The sequence below is a fragment of the Branchiostoma lanceolatum genome, chromosome 15 (assembly GCF_035083965.1).
Source record: "Branchiostoma lanceolatum isolate klBraLanc5 chromosome 15, klBraLanc5.hap2, whole genome shotgun sequence".
NCBI classification, from domain to species: domain Eukaryota; kingdom Metazoa; phylum Chordata; class Leptocardii; order Amphioxiformes; family Branchiostomatidae; genus Branchiostoma; species Branchiostoma lanceolatum.
This window is the reverse complement of record NC_089736.1, coordinates 7,710,216-7,729,037: the sequence shown is the minus strand read 5'-3', so window position 1 is coordinate 7,729,037 and position 18,822 is coordinate 7,710,216. Positions and strand designations below refer to the sequence as shown.

Sequence of the window (18,822 nt, the reverse complement as noted above, 5' to 3'; positions counted from 1 at the left end):
TGGCATTAGGATATGCCACATATAAGATGTCAAATTGTAGTTTTTATGACGACTTAAAACTTTCTAGCTTTTAAAAGCAGTTTGGTACCTTATATGTGGCATATCTTAATGTCAGGAACGTCTTACTTCTAACGGTAACGGAGATTACAAAATGAGTACATTTAAATGAGAACGAGCGTACAGTCTTCATCTGCTCTACATGCGGCAAACTTTACAAGAGCAGAGCTGGACTCGCCGCCCACGGCCGAGTCCATCGACGTTGAACTGAACGTCCGTCAGGATGACAAGAAGAAGAAGAAGATTGTTTCAATATTTTTGCATTAACGTAAATGTCTAAGAAACGAGTACTAGGGCTGATTTTATTTGACAAAGTTTGAATCCCGGCTGATGTCCCCTATCCGACTTGCATGTCTGTTCGAAAAGATATCAGATAGGACAGGTACAATGTAGGATTAATCTGTATATACCGTGCATAGTGTCTGATCTCTGCATCATGTCAAATATGGACAAATGCTTTATGTGAGCTAAATCGGATCGCGATGAATTACCATTCCCTTCCAGCCTATCTTCATGTTCGGGTGCAACGTCCTCTTCGTCGAGAGTAGATGGTCTCAGTAGCCTTTCAACGTACTAACTTGATAATGCCACGGTGTAAAAACGCGGCGGATGCCTTGATTTATGTCGGTTAAATGGATCTATTATACTCCAATTTATCAGAGCCGTGAAGAAACAACCTTGGTACATAAGTCACACACGGGATTGAGTGCCATAAATCTAATTTGCCGGCATCTTTCTGCTAGTGTAAGGACGTCCAATGTTTGGTAATGAGATGAAGCTTGACGTTACGATGAATGTCTTCATTTGGGGCCGTACGTATGTGTTACGTGTAGAACTAGAGAATACTGGGTACAACAGGCTGGATGCGCCCAGACGTTCACAGAGACTGGGTAGCTAACACTATTGTAAGAAACATGTCCATTGAAGCATTATTTTGCGCACTTGTAACCTTACGTACATAGCGTAAAATTGATGTACGAAAGGATATGCTTCTATGCCAAAAATGGATGTCAAACCTTTATCAACGTATGCTTATGTATTTCCTAATACAAATTTTCTTCTAACGTCCTTAGTGTTACTCCATTTCACCATAAAGGGTATGCTTGACGGAACACGCTCATGAGCTCTATTATAATTTCGCGGCTTTTCTTCTGCGTTTTAAACACACTATGCATTTTCCTAACAGATAGCCCTTAAGAGACGACAAGGGCTTTTGGGGAACACTTTGCCATTTACATGTTTTTACAGTAGTGCCTTAAAAACTTTATCAACGTAGCGCCAAGATAAAGTGCACGCCTTTATTAGTTGTTATCTTATCAAAGGCCAATATCCGGACGTGAAGGAAGAAAGCGTTCGTCATTAATTGACCACTGACTGATGTTTCGTTGCAATGGCGGGGTGACACCAGATGGAGAGGCCGTATCTTGTTCCAGAGGTACGGATCAATAATTGATAAGAACCGTCGGGTCACGACATCCCGTGCACCAAGGCAAGCCGCCCGTTATCACAAGGCCATTGTCGTTAAAAACACATCGTGTGAAACAACACTTATTAGCGCACGCGTATTGCTGTTAGTCGCACTTGTTTTTGAGTCCGATAGCATCGTAACGTTGAGCTCGAAGACAAGTCTCGCCATTTTCCGCTAAGAAAGCTGTCTCGTAACTCGTTTCCGAACACGAGGACTTCTCTCTCTGATTTCATTGCGTTGTCGTGTGGCGTAACGGTAAGGTGTTCGGCCCAGAATCTAGCGGTCCCGGGTTCGAATCCCCTGACGCCACTGATGTTGTGTCCTTGGGAAATGCACTTTACACGACTATCCTCACTCCACCCAAGTGTAAACATGGGTTAATGTTATCTGTACGTGGCACTGTTACAAAAAAGGTACAATTGAGTGTAGTGCCACGTCGTCCTTGCCTATCCCAAAGCAAAATAATGCTGCCAAAATAGCCAAAGGCAAGGTGATCATAATTAGAGTTCGGAAAATGGATTTTGGATATCCCACATAATATTGGGACACAACCCTACGCACACGAAAACTTATTTTCTTTACTATAGGTCAGGCATGCCTTAAAGTATCATTTTACACGAGACCGATGGGATCACGTTTCCTCCGAATGACCGTAACCCTTATCTTTAGAGTAAGAGTCAAGGTTTTTGACCACTGACGGCTGGACGTGGCCGAGATTCGAACTCGCGGCATAGTGGTCAACGAGGGAAATTCAGTAAATTTAACAGCAAACAAGGAACTTGCCATGTGCATGGAGGTTAGCAATGCTATACTGCCATCGGAATAGATCCGACCCGTATGTCTGGAAACCGCCACATGGCGTGACACATCAGTTCTGCACTCTAACTAGTTATCATTATGTTTCTACTCCCCCTCCTACAGCCGCGCTCATAAACATACCATTTTTCTATAATTGTTGGGAAAGTCTTTAAATAAAGCTGATCCATTGTCTCTGAAGTATATTTGATCAAGCAGGCTACTACAAGATATCAAACACTGCACCTGATTTCCGAGTATCAGTCTAAAATATCCAGGAAAACCACAACATACTACATTCCCTCCAGACCAGTTTCAAACGGTGCAAAGTAGTACACTATATCATTGACTGTATGGCTGAAAAGCACCGAAGGCACACGCGAATAAGATGAGAATATTGTGTATGCATTTTGCTTCATATAATTTGACCCTCGGTTAACTTTGCCCGTATTTGAGGCAAACAGTTGTTAAAGTGTCAGGCACCCTTTTGTTGAAGTAAATATTGTAAGGAATAGAACTGTTTGAAATAGATGGCTAACAAACATTCTAGATAACAAAACGGATACTTTTTCTCCATATTGTTGGCTCCCTGTGAGACCGATAAAAAGGCTGTGCATATTGCTTACTCTACACATTCATAACAAGCCTCTCGCCTGGTTGTTAGTTAGTTCAACTAATGCACTGGAACAACGGAATCTGAAAGCGAGCCAGGCAAAGTTCGAAATAGGCTGGTAACTCGATACAAAACATAAGAAATGGATATACAAAAATACTACAAAATAGGGACAAGGACAAACCCTCAACACGAGTCATTTTTTTACTTGGAGTTGCTGAATGTCCTTGGTGCTGATATGCGTGTTGTTGTTAGCATTGCTCCTTTCGTGAATAATCGCTACCTTAACGGAGCTATTTCCAAGATCAAAACTCATAAGAATGTCTTATACATTTAAGGTGCCTTGCAAATAGTAGAGAAAGCCGTCCGACTAAGGGAACTATGCGCAAAATCAAACAACAAAGCGAGATAACGGTACTGCTGAAACACCCTACCTTTCGATCGCACGGCCGTCCGCTGTGGCTGACAAGTCACCAACTTAACGTTCTTTACGTACCGGGACGGGACTTCACCCGCGGTGCGAACTGTTGCCACGTCTAGTCGTGACGGGGTCAGGGTCGCCTACATTTCTACCTGCGGCCTACCCACGCAACCCTTGGAACTGATTAACCCCGCCCAGACCCCAATTGTTTGTGTGGCTTGCTTTATTGAGCGTGAGCAGGATGATTGGCTGGCGGCCCACTGGGGCGCGGCATGCGTCAGAAGTCTCTTTCGGAAAAACAGAAACTTTAGCAGCCATTACCAACAGGGTGGCGAGCCCACTTTGAAGATGATTGGAACAGGAACGTACACGTAGGAGAAATTTGCCCTTTAATTTCACGGCAGCATTGCCCAGGGCGTGGCTCTCTTTACTGATAGGAACTTCTGATAAGGATTGCCGCAATAACTAATCCAGGCTTGGCAGCTTAAAGTGAAACGCCTTTGTAAAGATATAATGGCTTCTCAACCGCTCTTAAACATCTATAATGGGCATTGTAAAGCCCAACAGGTTCTCTAGATCTTAGATGAAAACTCTTTGAACATCATAAAACCTTTGGCTTAGCATAGATTTTGATGAAGCTATGTTAGGGTATGTATTTCCTAAAATACAAATATGCCCTGTTTAGTGGACATTTTGAACAAACTGTTGACGAAAACAGAAAATATCGTTAAGGGAATGCTATTACATCCACTGACGTCTGGACGTCTGGTGTTGCTCGTCATTATGTACGATAGATGAAATAAACCATGCGTATAAATTGAAGACAATGAATCCGGATGAGACACATCCACTGAACGCATGACGAGAAGATTTGAGCCTGCATTTACACACTAGTTGCAGCTCCGAAACCGATTTCAAACTTACGTCTAACGCTATCTACATGCAAAATGTGTTTCAAAGACAGGCAAAGATTCAACCCAATTTTGTTTTAAATCAGCGATGCACAATGAAATAATCAGGCTTTAGACAACTCGGAGAGCTGATCGAAGATTTTGTCGGACTTGTCCCTGTGGATGTTTTATTTCAGTCACCGATATATGATTGATTACTTTGTCCCTTGACTCAAATGCCTGGTATTCTAAAAATGGGAGGACTGTAATGTTGTAATGATAAGGATCAAAATGAATCGCCCTGCCAGAAATAATGCTTCCGGACATAGCCATGAATGCTCCCTGTAGGCGCTAATTTCAGGGCACTCCTCTGAATAATTAAACGCAGTGTATGACGTAGTGTAGCGTTAATGGCAGCACACGATCCCAAGGCGTGCGATAACACACCAGATGTTGCGATTTCTGCGACGCTGCACTGATGCCGTGACCTTTGCGGAACAAACAGGGGTAAACAAACGCCTTTTCACTCCTGGCTACGCGAGCTTAGAGGTGAATTCTTTGCGGCGACACGCTTTTCTTTGAAACAAAGTCTACCGTCACTGTGTGCAGGAGTTTCTTTGGGATTTTCATGACCTACGTTTTTCTCGCATCGCTGCGTAAAGTGTAAAGACACAGACAAAGGGACTTAACAGTGGCGTCTGTGGAAGTCGAACGCACACAGACCATTCTGCTGTGGTGTCAAATGTCGTGACAACAGTAGTTGTGGTCAAACATGTACCGGAAGTGGATGTGGTTACCAGAAATCACGTTGACGTAACATGACGCATGTGCACGAGCCGTTTCGTCAGCGTAGATGTAATGAAAAGATTACCAAGAAAAAAATAGGAATTTTACGCAGCAAATTAACTCCTTATTGTCGATAATGTCTCCACTCTCTCAAAGTCATTGGGAATGTAAGCAGCAATATTCCACAATTATAATAATTTTTCCGAGTGCACTTCAGTTCACTGACGTATTTCTGTGTACTTTAGTCAGATGAACCATGCAATCTTAAATGCTTCTGGCTTTGGGGATAAGGCTTTGCGTATTAGAAAAAAGCCTATCATATGTCAAAAGCGATGCAATGTATGTGAAAGCATCCAATTATGACCAAAGAGCTCCCAACCAAAGCCCATACCAAAATCTTCTGACGTAAAAAGATCCGACAATATATCACTGTCCTCCGTATTGCAGAATGTCAGTACATTTTTAGGACGCATAAACGAAGTAAACTAATGCCAGTCATGGTATGTCCTAAAGAGACCCTTACACAATGTTGCAAACATTGTCCTCGGATAAACTTTGTTTTCCAATTTCTTTTTGCTGCTATTGCACATGCCTTACCTGACGTCTTTCCAAAGACACAAACTTAATGCTAACATACAAAGTACACACACACACACACACACACACACACACACACACACACACACACACACACGCACACACACAAACCGAGACACAGACACATAATACAGAGACACACGCACATACACCTAAAGAGACGCACAGACACACTGACACAAACATACAGACACACGCACACACACACACACACACACATGCATGCACCGACAATGGATTATTATTGACTATTGTAGCCTAAAATGTTTCAACAGCCAACAAAATACGCAGGTAAGCGTCACGGACCATAAGTGTACAGAATGGCTTACCTGTTCCGGTGAACTCAGCCTTTACAACAAGCAGAAGTGCGACTACACAAGAAGTCTGTTGCCGGGTCCTCGGGAAAAACAAAGCGCTCGCATCTTCATTCTCGCCGTCAGTCCTCGCACGTACACCGGCTGCACGCGTGCCAAAGTCTCACAACTTTTCCACAATTTTCCAGTCCTTTTATTTGTAGCCCGACCGTGCGAAAAAAGATGGATGCGATAGGACAACTCGTTAGCTAAGACTGGAGCGACAAGCCCGGCATTATCGGGACTCTAAAGCACCAGTGTTTTGCCATTAACGACCAGAACAGGCTAGGGATCCCGGCAAGGCTATTACGGCCTTGTGTACAAATGATAAGCATGTTCGCACTGCAGAGATGAGAATAAGAGATGCGAATACTCATCATTACCAAGAGGCCAAAGAACAGGAGTTCACCACTTAGTGTGTGGATAATACATCATATAATAAAATAGAGATTCATTTTCATGCTACTGACAAACGGTTGAGTTGTTCCTCCCCTGCCTAAAACACTTTAAGGGATACATTAATCTTCAATCTATAGCACTATGATATACGCGAATCTTAAGGCTATTTTGTTTCCGGCTGTGACTTTGCATTGCTTGAGTGATATTTTAATACCATCATATATTTTATTGTCCAGGTAAGTCATGAAGAGGGGATTCTCTCATTCTTCAGATATGCCACTGGCGCTGCTATGATGCTTTTGTAAATTATTTTTATTCCCAGCTTACTACGCTTCTTCCATACAAGATCAAGAGTGATAGCGTTAACGAATAACACCAGCGAAGTGTGTTATTTTGCGTACTCAAAGCGTAGATATCCAAAAACAAGGAAACAATAGTGTAAAAGGTCTCCGCGGAACTTGCATCTTAACATGTGGCAAGGTGGTCTTGTGGTTAGAGTTGTTGACTTAGAATCTAAAGGCTCTGGGTTCGTATCCTAGAGCTGTGTCATTTGGGAAAGGCACGTCATTCGACTTAAGTGAAAATGAGTACCTAGCTTCGGATAGGCACGTCCTCTCGGATGGGACGTTATGCCGGAAGTCCCGTGTTTGAGGAGAGTCACACCATGAATAACTTGAAGAACCCACCACGCTTATCGGTAAGAGTAAGGGCACATCCCGGTTTGAGTAGATCAAATCTTACAGTCTGGTCTCCTGTTTGACATCTTGAAAAGGTGATAGTCACCTGTTGTGTCAATCCTTCCTCAAACGTGGTAAATCTCAGTAAGTAAATAGATAGCTGTATGCATATCGGGGCAAAGAGCTCAAAACTGGGGTAAGAGAGATTCAGTCATGCATGCTACAGTTTACGACATGCAACACAACTGTGTCTGTGTTAGAGAAGTGTGGTTATGCCTTCCCGTTTCAAGAGAGCTTGTGATATAGCGTAAAAATCGAAGTTGAAAAAAGAGAACTACAAAAAAACAAATGAGTCTCATCGCGGTACGGGCTCCTGGGGGCGACGTCGGGAGATGTAGCCAGCCGTGATGGTTCTGCTCGTACAGCACACATTCCTGGAAGGGAAGCCTCAGCACCATGACATTCTTTAAGAGTGTAATTAAGAGTTGAGAGATGGTCTTGTCAGACATGGACACGCTATCGTTCGGCTTTGCAGTAAAACAAGCCTTAGGGCGTTCGTGGACGTCACCATTTTGTTCGTGGGTCTGATAAAGCAAATATGAGTTGTTATGTTTTCTTATCTAGTTCTATTAACGATGTACAACTGTTTGATATCGTTGCACTTTCTTTTATCGAGGTCCTTTGAAGATGGTTGTAAATTGTATTCGTAATCTGTTTGTGATATAGAGTGTTGTCCTTGAACGGGAAATATTCAAACTTCATTTTTCACTTTTGTTGTACAATTTTTGATAGTCATTACAAATAACATGGAATAGTCAATGTTTGCGTTTCTAAGCGGTCGGCCTCTGTTGGAGCAAAGCGTAGAGCATTTCTATTGATTCATTTTTCATTAATCGACTTTTATAAGAAAAGGTGCGATGTCCTTGTCCTCCTTTTTTCTCTAGATGCGATATTTCAAGACATTCCCCACCGTTCAGAAGAGTAAATCAAGTACGGTTGCTGCTGATTCCTTCGGGAAAGCCGTGAAAAGGGCAGGCTAGCGTCTACATCTCCGCCTAATAACGCTTCTCTGGTCCCTAGCGGTAAGAATCACCATATAGTGAAGCGATGTACATTCTAAGACGACAACTTTAGCAGGTAGCGATCTACATGTGGTATAGACGTGACGGGAATAGACCATGGCGTGCTGAACAGACAAAAACAAGAGGCTCTTGAGTTATGCTGACTGGAGTGGTGCGGAAACACAAACAGACAAACAGACACACCCAAAACTATATCTCCATTTTTCATGGAGATAGCTAGGAAATAAAAGACACTCGATCTTTGAGTGAAAACCAAAGCCACTCAATGCTTAGGCTATGTTGATTCGATTACATGCATGGATGACATACGCGCGCGCATTAATTTCCGTCCGTTTCCGAAAAATAGAAAAAATAAGTTTTCGACCATACAGTAAATCGTACAAAGTAGCTGCAAAATGAGCAACTAATAGTATATGTCATAAAATATATGTATATATCAGTATGCTTCTCTTCGGAGAGAGTATAACAGGGCTCGGACTCAAGGTAACAAAGTACGGATTACTGACGAAATAGCGCCAATTTTTTTCGTCTTCTCCTGACAAAGGGGCACTTATTGTACAACGTCTTCAAAGCACCATCCTAAGTGGTGGCATTACTGTGGGGACGTCACAAGAGACTTATGTTGGAAAGACTGTAAGACGCTCGAAGCTTAAATGCACTTCGAAAAATGCTGAATGTTCTCTTAGTAGCTGTAAAATGTGCTTTTGATATAAATTTCCAACATTTTCAGTACACGCAGAATATTTCCCTACATGCCTTATAAACAGAACTTTGTGGACAACAAAGACATTGCCGTAAAATTGGAAAGTCAATGCACGCATATTTTTCATGTGTGAAACTCCTGTCGTTTTATACAGAAGAAAATCTAGCAATGTGTTAGCATACGAGTAGATTGGCTATACATTACTAACTTATTGTTTTCGGAAGGGGCCTATGGCCTAGGTATAAGCTATAGCAGGCAGACAGTATGATAGTACAAGGGTTAACGACTTCAACGCGATCTGTCGTTTGCAAGTTCGATAAGGGTCTGCCTGAATAGACCACCACGAGAGCAATATCTGACTCAATCTAGTGCTATGCTACTACACTTGTTATTGAATTGACCTCTCTGCGAATCACCAATGTATGACTTCGGTTTGACGTCCTTTTTTTACTTCTTTTTAAGTGATGCATTTTACCACTGGACAATTGTTATTCTAAAGGCTATTGTCTCTCTTTTTCATTTCCTCTTTGCCTTGCTCTTTCTTCAGAGCAAAGTACAGGAATCACTGAATCCCTACTGTATCTTTGACCTTTTCTGAAGAGGAAAGAACGATTTGATCTCCTTAGGATTACATAATACCCTGCCCTCATGGCGCCACCCCGGTTGATGAGATCGCGGAGGCCAGTCAGTGATGACGCAGATGTTTCAATGGCTGAACCTGTTCTTCAACGTGAGAGGGTATGGAGATAGATAGACGCTCTGCGTACGTGTGAGACACTATACGCAGGTTGCAAAACAAGAAAGTTAAAAAGTAAACTTTCTTTCTTGTAGGTAGATTCCAAAAATATGAACCTACAAAAAATACTGCAGTTACAATTTCAAAAGTGCAGAAAATCTTGAGGTAAACAGTAACAGCAAGGACACAAAGATGTGCTGCATCATCACCATATAAAACAGTCAGACAACCAAATTTGCCGTTAGCGTTCTAACTTCCTTGCTGCTTTCTGTCTTGTCAAACTGTGAAATAAAGAGATACGACTCATTTGCTGAATCATCTCAATACAGCAAGACAGTCAGACAACCGAACTGTCGTTGGCATTCTAACTTCCTTTTGGTTTTCTGTCTTGTCAAACTTTGAAATAAAGAGATGCGACTCATTTGCGGAGCGCTGAAATGGTTTACCCCTTCATGCCCCGTCTCCTACCCCCGCAAGGAAATATGCCTCCTCCACGATTGTAGCCGCTGCTTTCCTGTCCAACCGCAGATCAGACATGACAGTAGCTGGAAGCTAGGGATGCCCCACAGGTCTCTTCATGTATCGAAAAAGACAAGTGTTTTGTCAGGACGTAAGAATCCTCTAACTTCAGCATCCATCATTTCCGCACGGATGCGGAAAGGATGCTGCGAGAGGGAATTAAGGCACAGAGACGACTGAAATGGAAATGGATTCACCCACCATACTACAACACCCAGAGAGGGCCTTCGAAAAAGTTGGTAAGAAAAAAAGAGAAGTTTCAGAGAGAGTAATAATTGAAATAGATTGGATATACACGTACACATTCAACAGTATTTATCTTAACACTGAGGAGGTGGACTGAAGAGCAAGGTCACTCAACTTCAAGGATATTTGGGACAGAAGCTACGAAAGTGTCACAAATTACCGTGAATGTAGGAGCTCACAGGAGATGGGCTTAAGGGGCAGATGCCTCTATCTTCAGCATCCACCATCTGCGAGAGGGAATTTTGGAATACAGACGACTGGGGTCTGTATTCCTGTCTCCTGCAAGTTTGGTTTAGACATTCTGACGTTCGTTCTGGGCCACGCCTGTACAAGAGGTCAAAACACATATTTTTTTCTTAACAAACTGGTACGCAATGTTTAGAATCCTCAGTGATATCAGAGAGGGTGTGTGTGACGTGAGTAGAGAGAGGAAGAGTGAACCAATGTCGATGGTAAAAGTATTAACTACAGACATGTTAACAGTTTCCTCTGCGCTTCGCTCTCTTACTTTTCCTGGTTCAGATTCTAACCACGTTAGTCTCTCAAAGACCTCCTGCATAAGGGTTCCTCCAAGATAGTCAAAGTCAGGGTCTCGGAATTGTTGCCAACTTTGGCATTGAATTCATATCATCTACAGAAGATAGTGGTGGATAGAACAATCTATTTATCGTCAACTGTCTAATAGGACATGATAAAGAAAGAAAGAAATGTAATCATCGCTAAGTCAAAGGATGTGTATTGTCATTCCCAAAGCACGAGGTTGTCATAAAAGCGTAACGCAGCACGGAAAACGCCGCGTGAGAAACGAAATTGAACATAAAATGTTCTGACATTTTCATTCAGAGGATAAAGCGTTCATTCACAGCTAGGGGGTGTGGCTATAGCGCAAGACGTCATTCCGTCACCATAGTTACGAGAACTACTGCATGTTACGTTGGTTAAGATTCATTGTAATTCTGCACTTTTTGTAAACTTTCTTACGGAAACTTTTTCAAAAAACACTTAACTGTGTAATCCTGCCCATTTTCTACCTGCCATGGCCAGTTTTCACCAAAATTTCAAGATAAACTCTCTTGACATTTCAATGCGAACAGCAGTGAGCCACACATCACAGCTACATCTCGATTTAGTCTACACAATCTACCGCATCAGTTTCAGCACTAAGGACAGGGCCAGAGGGTACTCCGCAATATGCTGTAGCAGAGCATGACCTTCACAGCCAATTCACAGTTTCTTGTGAGCTTATTCAGACGTCAAGCTAAAATGGAAACTTTCTAAAATCTGAACTTGTGTGAAAAGGCCATAAGTCACTCGGTAACCTGGTTTCTTCCCCTCATTCGGTTTTTGTGGTTTCTTGGCCTCCGTCGAGGCGCAAAGGCTCAGTACAGAGGTTGTGGGGGCGTACTAGTGCTATACTAACACAAAGACATCCACTTACCACGGGAAACCTTGTTAAGAAACCCCTTAAGGTTGTTACTAGAAAAAAATAAGGGACAAGACGGCCGTTGATAAGAATCAAGGAGTGTGTTATAAGGAACTTGCGCACGCTCTGAGACGTAGGCATTATTTGTGCGTGCTTGCAGTTCTTAGGACCAAGGACATTGTCCTATATAATGTCCTATATAATGTCCTTGTTAGGACGGAGCAGTGCAAGCAAAGGTTCGCTCTTCATTATACTTGTAAACAATAGGTGAATTCCGCTGATACAACGAGCATGTTTACGCTGTATACAGAATGTACAAAGTACCCGTCCTTCCTTATGTACGACCAGGGAGAGAATAGCATTTTCCAGGAAATGTGAGTTGATGGAGATACATTTCCACGTACCGTACCCAACGGTATAATTCCGCGCCGGGTCGCCACCGTCTCTACCGGCGTCCATTAACATCTAACCCCTTGGTGTAGCCCGCTGCCCGAGGGAAAAACAAAGGGTTAACAATCCGTCCTGACAGTCACTGTGGGCACACACGAATACGGGCTGGTTAATTCAACACTAAGGACTGCTGGCGGTCGTTCCGGGAATGGAGATCAGCCATTGGCAGAGCGAACGCGACCATAAAGCAGTCCGCGCGATAAAATGTCCTTTAGTAGCCCCGAAAAGCCCCGCAATTTCTCCAAAGGTTTTTAGAAAGTCATAAAATACGCACCCCTTTCGACGGCCAAATGGCAGTTTGTGAGCTGTCTTACATATCAACTTTACAGCTGACTCTAAGGGTGGATTTGGATACTAGTATGTAACCATCAAGTTTTAGAGGATCGATCCTACTGCCTGCCATCAAATCAAGAAGAGGGGTTATGTTTTATTAACGCTACAGGTGTGTACACGTAGTAAGAACATGTAACAGTTCTAGACAGAAAGCGCCATTCGCGATTGGCTAATGTTGGTACAAAAAAACCCAACCACAACCCATTATTTTGTGCATTTCGGTGCTACATTGTGTAGTATTGCACAGAAAAAAGGTAGGTAATGGTAGTCCCATAGCCTTTTTGAGGCCGTAGGGGCAGTGAAGTGTCCACTGTATCCAGGACATGATGTTGGAAGGCGGAGCCCAACCCTCTCCTTCCACCGCCATTTACCTTCCCTACCAAATTCAGGTACCCATTTTTACACCTGGGTGGAATGGGGAAAGTAATGTACATTGCCTTTCCCAAGGGCACAACATCGGAGGCATAACAGGGGACTTGATCCCAGGACCTATGGCTTCTGAGCCAAACACATTAACCGTTACACAAACACGATGCCACAATTGCACAGAAATCATCACAAACATTAATCTAAAAAACTATTTGTTCTCTCTTAAAATTGGCCAAAATTGACATACATATTGTACCATTCATACTTAATCCACACTGAAGTGTGCTTCATCGGTTTGTGTGTTTGTGGATGTTGAAAGAGATTTGGCTTTTGGAAAACCAAGAACATTATTTAGGACTGAATCCATGGAACGCTAAAATAAACCATAACCAAATACGTAGAATATCCATTTTCTAAGGTTCGAACTTAGAAATAAAGTTCTAGGGATAATGCAAAGAAAAATAAGAGGATAGGGTTGACTCAATACGTTTAATTTGCATTTAATTTCTATATGATAATTCATTTTATATTATATTACAACGAAATAAATATGTTCCTTTAATCATCTGAACCATTGAAGGATTCAGATGTTCATAGAATGTATCATTTTATTATCATGTACTAATTCTTTTTATGCGAATTTTGGCACATTGCTCAACTATAAACATTTCATTGTCTTAACACATTCTTTAGAGCCTTTTTACAACATAATCACGAGTGTAATTTGTTTGGTACAAAAATATCATCTAGAGTTAAAACGTGATTTAAAACATCTAGACTATTCTCACATTATAACATGGACGGAGGTGTGAAAAGTCTTGCCACTTTTAAACTTAGTGTCTTAAATATACGGCTGTGCTCATGCAAACAAGTTAGTGCAAAGTCATGTTTTAGAACAGCTATGAACCTACGGCAAACTTATAACCAATTGCACCACAGCACACTAGTATATTGCAAAACTGTGCAAAAGCAGCGAGTACTTATATTACTGAAAATCGTGAAATATTCATGGCAGGATTATGTTTCGGAACTCGTTACAATGATCACATGCTTTGTCTTGCATTACATTACTATGATTCTTCATTACTACTATGAATTCAAATTGACAAAGACACAGCGAACTATTGATTTTTACCTTGCCCCAAAATTTAAGTGCTTGCTTTTGCTTTATGTTCTACAGTAATCAACACTCACTAACTTTGAGGTCCTGCCTCGAGTTTCTTGAAACAACTTCTTTATGGTCATTTGACAAAAAGGCACAATGATTTTGCTGACTTATTGAAGAACTGTTGCTCACCCTTCTGGCCAATTCTTCTTTTCACCTTCTTCTTATATACATAGTCGTTATTATAAGAAGGTGTTTTGATCTACCATGCCACCTTTGCTAGAAAGGGACTGCAGATTCGCACTTTCACACCTCCTGTGCCCTGCAGTTCTGCCATGGATTGACAGGAGTTGCTCATAACTGATACAATTGGCTTCTGCACTGCAACGCAGTCATATATCGTTTGGGAGCATTCTTAGCCCAGCTATCAACATTCCTAGGAAATCCAGATAGCCGTTTGAGGCTGTCTTGCCTCATCCCAATGCAACAAACCAGCACTTATTTCATCGCAGTTTTGAATCAAACTGGTAGGTGGCACTTTTGATGCCTCAAGTTCTGGACACCATGTGGATCATGATGTTCGCAAGTGCATTCCTTCTTTTTCTCCAGTTTCCCAGATCTCGGGAAAGACCCTGAAGAAGGGACAGCCATCTCGAGGTGTCAGAAGGATCCTCGCCCTTCAAAATGTAAGGATCTTTGTAGATCTCTGAGATCTCAAAGGTTTCCTCAGAATCTGGATCCGTAGACACAACACACTTGTCAAGAAAGAACGGATCCTGAAAAAAAAAATTATACAGTTTGAGTTAAGGCTGTTTTAAGGGAGTGTTTTTTAAACAAGAGAAAGACGGTACTCAGAAACTGCAACTTTCTTCAAGGAAGTTTACTTGAAGAAAAGAAAATGCATACATTTATACTGTGTCATTTTTTTCTTAAAAATTCCTGGATCCAGAATCTCCAAAATAACAGTTACTCAAGAGACTGGATAGATTTAGGAAATTGCCAGAAGTTTCCGGTAGCATCCACTACCTTTTGTCAATTGTACTGTTTTCTTGACTACCATGTTATAGTGTGGTTCAAGCGCCACTGATCAGTCAACTGATCCAGAGCTTTTAGAACCACGGGGAGAGTACAGTCTCCTGGCTCCCGGGAGTTGAACCAGGGGCACCAACACAAAACCCAGCACACTTACCATATGGCTAAAAGGTCCGGACCAGTTAGACTGTCAGTAAGTGGTGCTTGAACCACACTGTTACAACCGTACAGAATTTCAACTTCAATGTCCACATGAACATGACCTACCCTGAGTGTGGTGAACCTGCCGGCACCCTTGTCCCTGATGAGCACCAGGGCTCCTCCCTTCACTGGCTTGTCTCTGGAGGGATGGCGTTTCTCCTCAAGGGCCTGCAGGTTGGGCATCTGCAGAATGGACAACGTCATGAATGTATGAATTATACTATCTAGTATACTATCTAGTATAATTTAGACTTTTGCCTACAATTGACCATTCCGGTTGGCATTTCACACTGTATTAAAAATTTCAAACATCATAACATCTGTGTTCTGATTGACTGATAGTAAATATTGTATAGACAATAGCAACCAGACTTGCTGCTTAACAAAAATGACTAACACTGGTAACTTTGGAAGTCCTACATTTCTCCTGAGATACTGTAAATGCATTTAAGCTCGCGGTGATTTCATTTCCTGATAGGGAGAGAATGGAGTGTTGATGGTGGTTTTTAGTTCACAGTTGAAACAAGGTCATTGGTGGTTTTAAGTTCATGTAAACTGCAAACATTAAACCATCATGAACTTATAAATGCATTAACAGAAATAGGATTCCATGTATGATGTGAAAGAGGGATGCCCACCTGCCCCAGCACCAGTAGGAGTGCATGTACGGAGCAGACTTTAGTCTTCCTGGCCCAGGTGTCCCCACACTGCACCACCTGCAGCTTCCCCATCTGGATAAAGTGCACCTCGTCCTTGTTCCAGCTCACAGCATCAAGAGCCATCTAACAACAACATGGGACAAGTCAAGACATGAGGATTGAAGGAAAATGTCTGAGAAAAACATGTTTAAGTCATCAGCATAGAAAATGTTCTTAAATTTTTTTAGAAATTGAAAAACCAGTGTATTAAAGGGTCATGTAAAGAACGTCAGCAGTTTAAAGGTGCTTGACAGGTACAAATATCAATATCATAGTATGATTATCAATTATTATCACGTTCTCTTCCTAATTACTTCAATCAATTCTGCTGAATCAGCTAACAAAATGGGCAATATACATATTCATAGGCGGGATTCAACTTTTGGAACTAGATCTTAATATGGATAACAAAATTCTTTGAACACAACCAAGTGTTTTATTCACACTGACGTTTTGGTGACCGTCTGTCACCTTCCTCAGGGCAATTCTGACTGGTTCACATTGCACTGCAACAATAAGTGTTGCTTCTTACAGATATGGTCCAAAACGTAAAGTATTTACGATATACATAGATATTTAACGCAGTGTTTACAGTGCGGTCCCAAACGTGAAGAACCATTGTATACATGCAAGTTGTTGTACCTCTCTGAGCTCAATGTTCTCCACACTGCTGGTGCTCTTGGTCCTGCTGCTCTTCTTCTTCAGCCTCATCAGACCTCCCGAACCCTGGGTTTTCTACAGAACATGGGAGAAAGGAATGGAACATTAGTAACCTAGCATCCAAACCTATTATAGCTGCCGAGTCTCTTTGTTGTCTCACGCAAATAGCCTGGTATCAAAACCTATAATAGCTGCAGTCTCTTCGTCCTCTTACGCAAATATTTGTGTAAGAGGTCAAAGAGACTTGACAGTAATGATAAGTTTTGATACCAGGCTACAAAATTAGAGCTGGATTCAGCTTAAGTCATTTCAACTATAATGGTAAACCTAACTTGAGTCAAGAGGAATTTTCTACTCATTTGTCAGATTTAAAGCCTTCAATATAGAAATATCATAATATGGCATTTATTTCTCTCTTCTTTATCACTTCTAAACCTTGAAGACTAGATAAAATCTCAAATCAATTCTTATTTTGTCAATTTTTGCCAGCTGGGTTATTCACATAACTATTTTCAATGGTGACTTTTTAAGTCTCCATATATACATGTATGTCTTTCAACAAAATTCTTGCAATATCATAGTGAGTGCGAACTTGTTGGAGACTGTTACTGCCTCAAACCGAAGCAGGAAACATTAAATATAAACCTGATACCAGATACCTGCTCATTAAAAGACGACCAACTAGCTTTAATGGACAACTGCGTGATTTACGACTTTTATCTCTTAATGTGAAAAGAGATATTTCCAATTGAATCCAAAGTCATTAATAAATTGCCGCAGTTTTCAAAGGGGCTATGGAAAATGAGGGTTTTAGAATTGGTCACTGTGGACCAAATGTGTCACTTCAAAGTGGGTTGTACATCAATCACCGTCGCCATAAATACATCATGGCATGTGAGCTGTCGAGATGAAAGTGAGTATTTTCAGCGGCACTTTAAGGGTTTGACACCAGAGGGTTTGAAGTGGGTGGAACACCTCAGAGGTAATTGCTTTGTGGCATGAGAAAGAGTCATCATGTGATCAATGGTCTGAAAAATTGGAGCTTGATTGACAAGCATGAAAGAAAGGTTCACCCTAAAGATATGCTATCATCTATTTTAGAACTAGTAAATCTGAGATGCTTCTTGCATGTTTTCAGTTTTTCTGACAATCACAAAATTTCATCTCAAACTACCAAAAATTATAATCGTTTCCCATGCTTATGGTAAGATAGCTCAAACCCAGGACCTCATGGTTCTGGGCCACACACCCTAACCGTTAACACAACACAACACTATAGAGTAGCATCAAATATATCTTACAATATTGATATGTTCCAGATGTTCCTCTACCAACTGTTGAGCCTCCAGCAGTCTGTCCCTGTCTGGATGGTGGCAGGATGTCGACTTGTACAGCCGACTCAGCAGCAGGGGGTATCTGAAAAAAAAAAAAATGAAAAAAAATCTTTCAGTTTCTTTTTTGTATCATCATTTTTGCTCATGTCCCTGGTTTCCATTTTTACATAACTCTCTGTTTTTCTGCCATTATAATATGGCCATTATGATACAGAAGAACTCACTGAAATAAAAAGATTCCAAAACAAGAGTTTAGTTTGTCCCATAGAGTGATTAAGTCGTGTGAAGACACTTCAGCACCAGGGACAGCGCACAGGATCATTCAGTTCTTCTCTTTGAATTTCGTTAACAAGGGGAAGGCTAATCAGCACTAAGGACAGGAATAATTGTTCTCCAACTCTAAAGGTCCTACAAGAATTTTGTGAATTCCTTCCTTGTTTCTTCTAAAACAGTTACTTTTATTTCAACTCTATAAACTTTCAAGTAATAACAACTTGAAGTACAAAACAATCAAATAAAGGATTCATTCATCAAACAAACAAACAAACAAACAGACAAAGAACTGACTTGGTGATCCTCTGTAGCGGAGCCATGAGGAAGGAGGAGAGGTGCATCCTGCGCAGGGCGGAGTTGTCCGTTTGGGAAACCTCCAGGAAGATGCGGAACAGGTCCTTCTCACTCTCCAGAGTCTTCAGCATGGCAGGGGCAGCAGGCTTAGGGGACAGGACAAGGAACAAATTAACTACATGTTGGCATAGATAGAATGCTACCTGTTCGAAGGTTATTTGGCAAGGAGGTTATGTTTGCACCATACAGTAGGATAGATGAAAAATTACAATCAAACTTTTAAGTCTTGGACTTCAGATACTGGTTGT

The 18,822-nt window shown here is 41.6% G+C and overlaps 2 protein-coding genes across 4 annotated transcripts in view; both read right to left on the bottom strand.

Annotated features, from left to right (window-relative positions):
• The window catches only part of LOC136420808 (uncharacterized), a 29,519-nt gene extending 23,233 nt beyond the window's left edge, over nt 1–6,286 (bottom strand). The window contains exon 1 of one of the 2 annotated variants that reach the window (XM_066407916.1): nt 5,957–6,286. The gene's annotated coding sequence lies outside the window, so the exon portion shown is untranslated. Of the gene's footprint in view, nt 1–3,367; nt 3,551–5,956 lie in introns of those variants that run through there. The other variant, XM_066407914.1, reaches the window with a different exon arrangement.
• A 7,101-nt stretch (nt 6,287–13,387) lies between these two features.
• Nucleotides 13,388–18,822, bottom strand: part of LOC136449322 (serine-rich adhesin for platelets-like) — a 41,728-nt gene continuing 36,293 nt past the window's right edge. For both annotated transcript variants that reach the window (XM_066449320.1, XM_066449319.1), the window contains exons 9-14: nt 18,515–18,660; nt 17,915–18,029; nt 16,596–16,688; nt 15,894–16,037; nt 15,322–15,438; nt 13,388–14,798 (exon numbers count right to left, since the gene is read on the bottom strand). In XM_066449320.1, the coding sequence (XP_066305417.1) occupies nt 14,571–14,798; nt 15,322–15,438; nt 15,894–16,037; nt 16,596–16,688; nt 17,915–18,029; nt 18,515–18,660 (843 nt within the window). In that variant the 3' untranslated portion in view covers nt 13,388–14,570. The remainder of the gene's footprint in view (nt 14,799–15,321; nt 15,439–15,893; nt 16,038–16,595; nt 16,689–17,914; nt 18,030–18,514; nt 18,661–18,822) is intronic.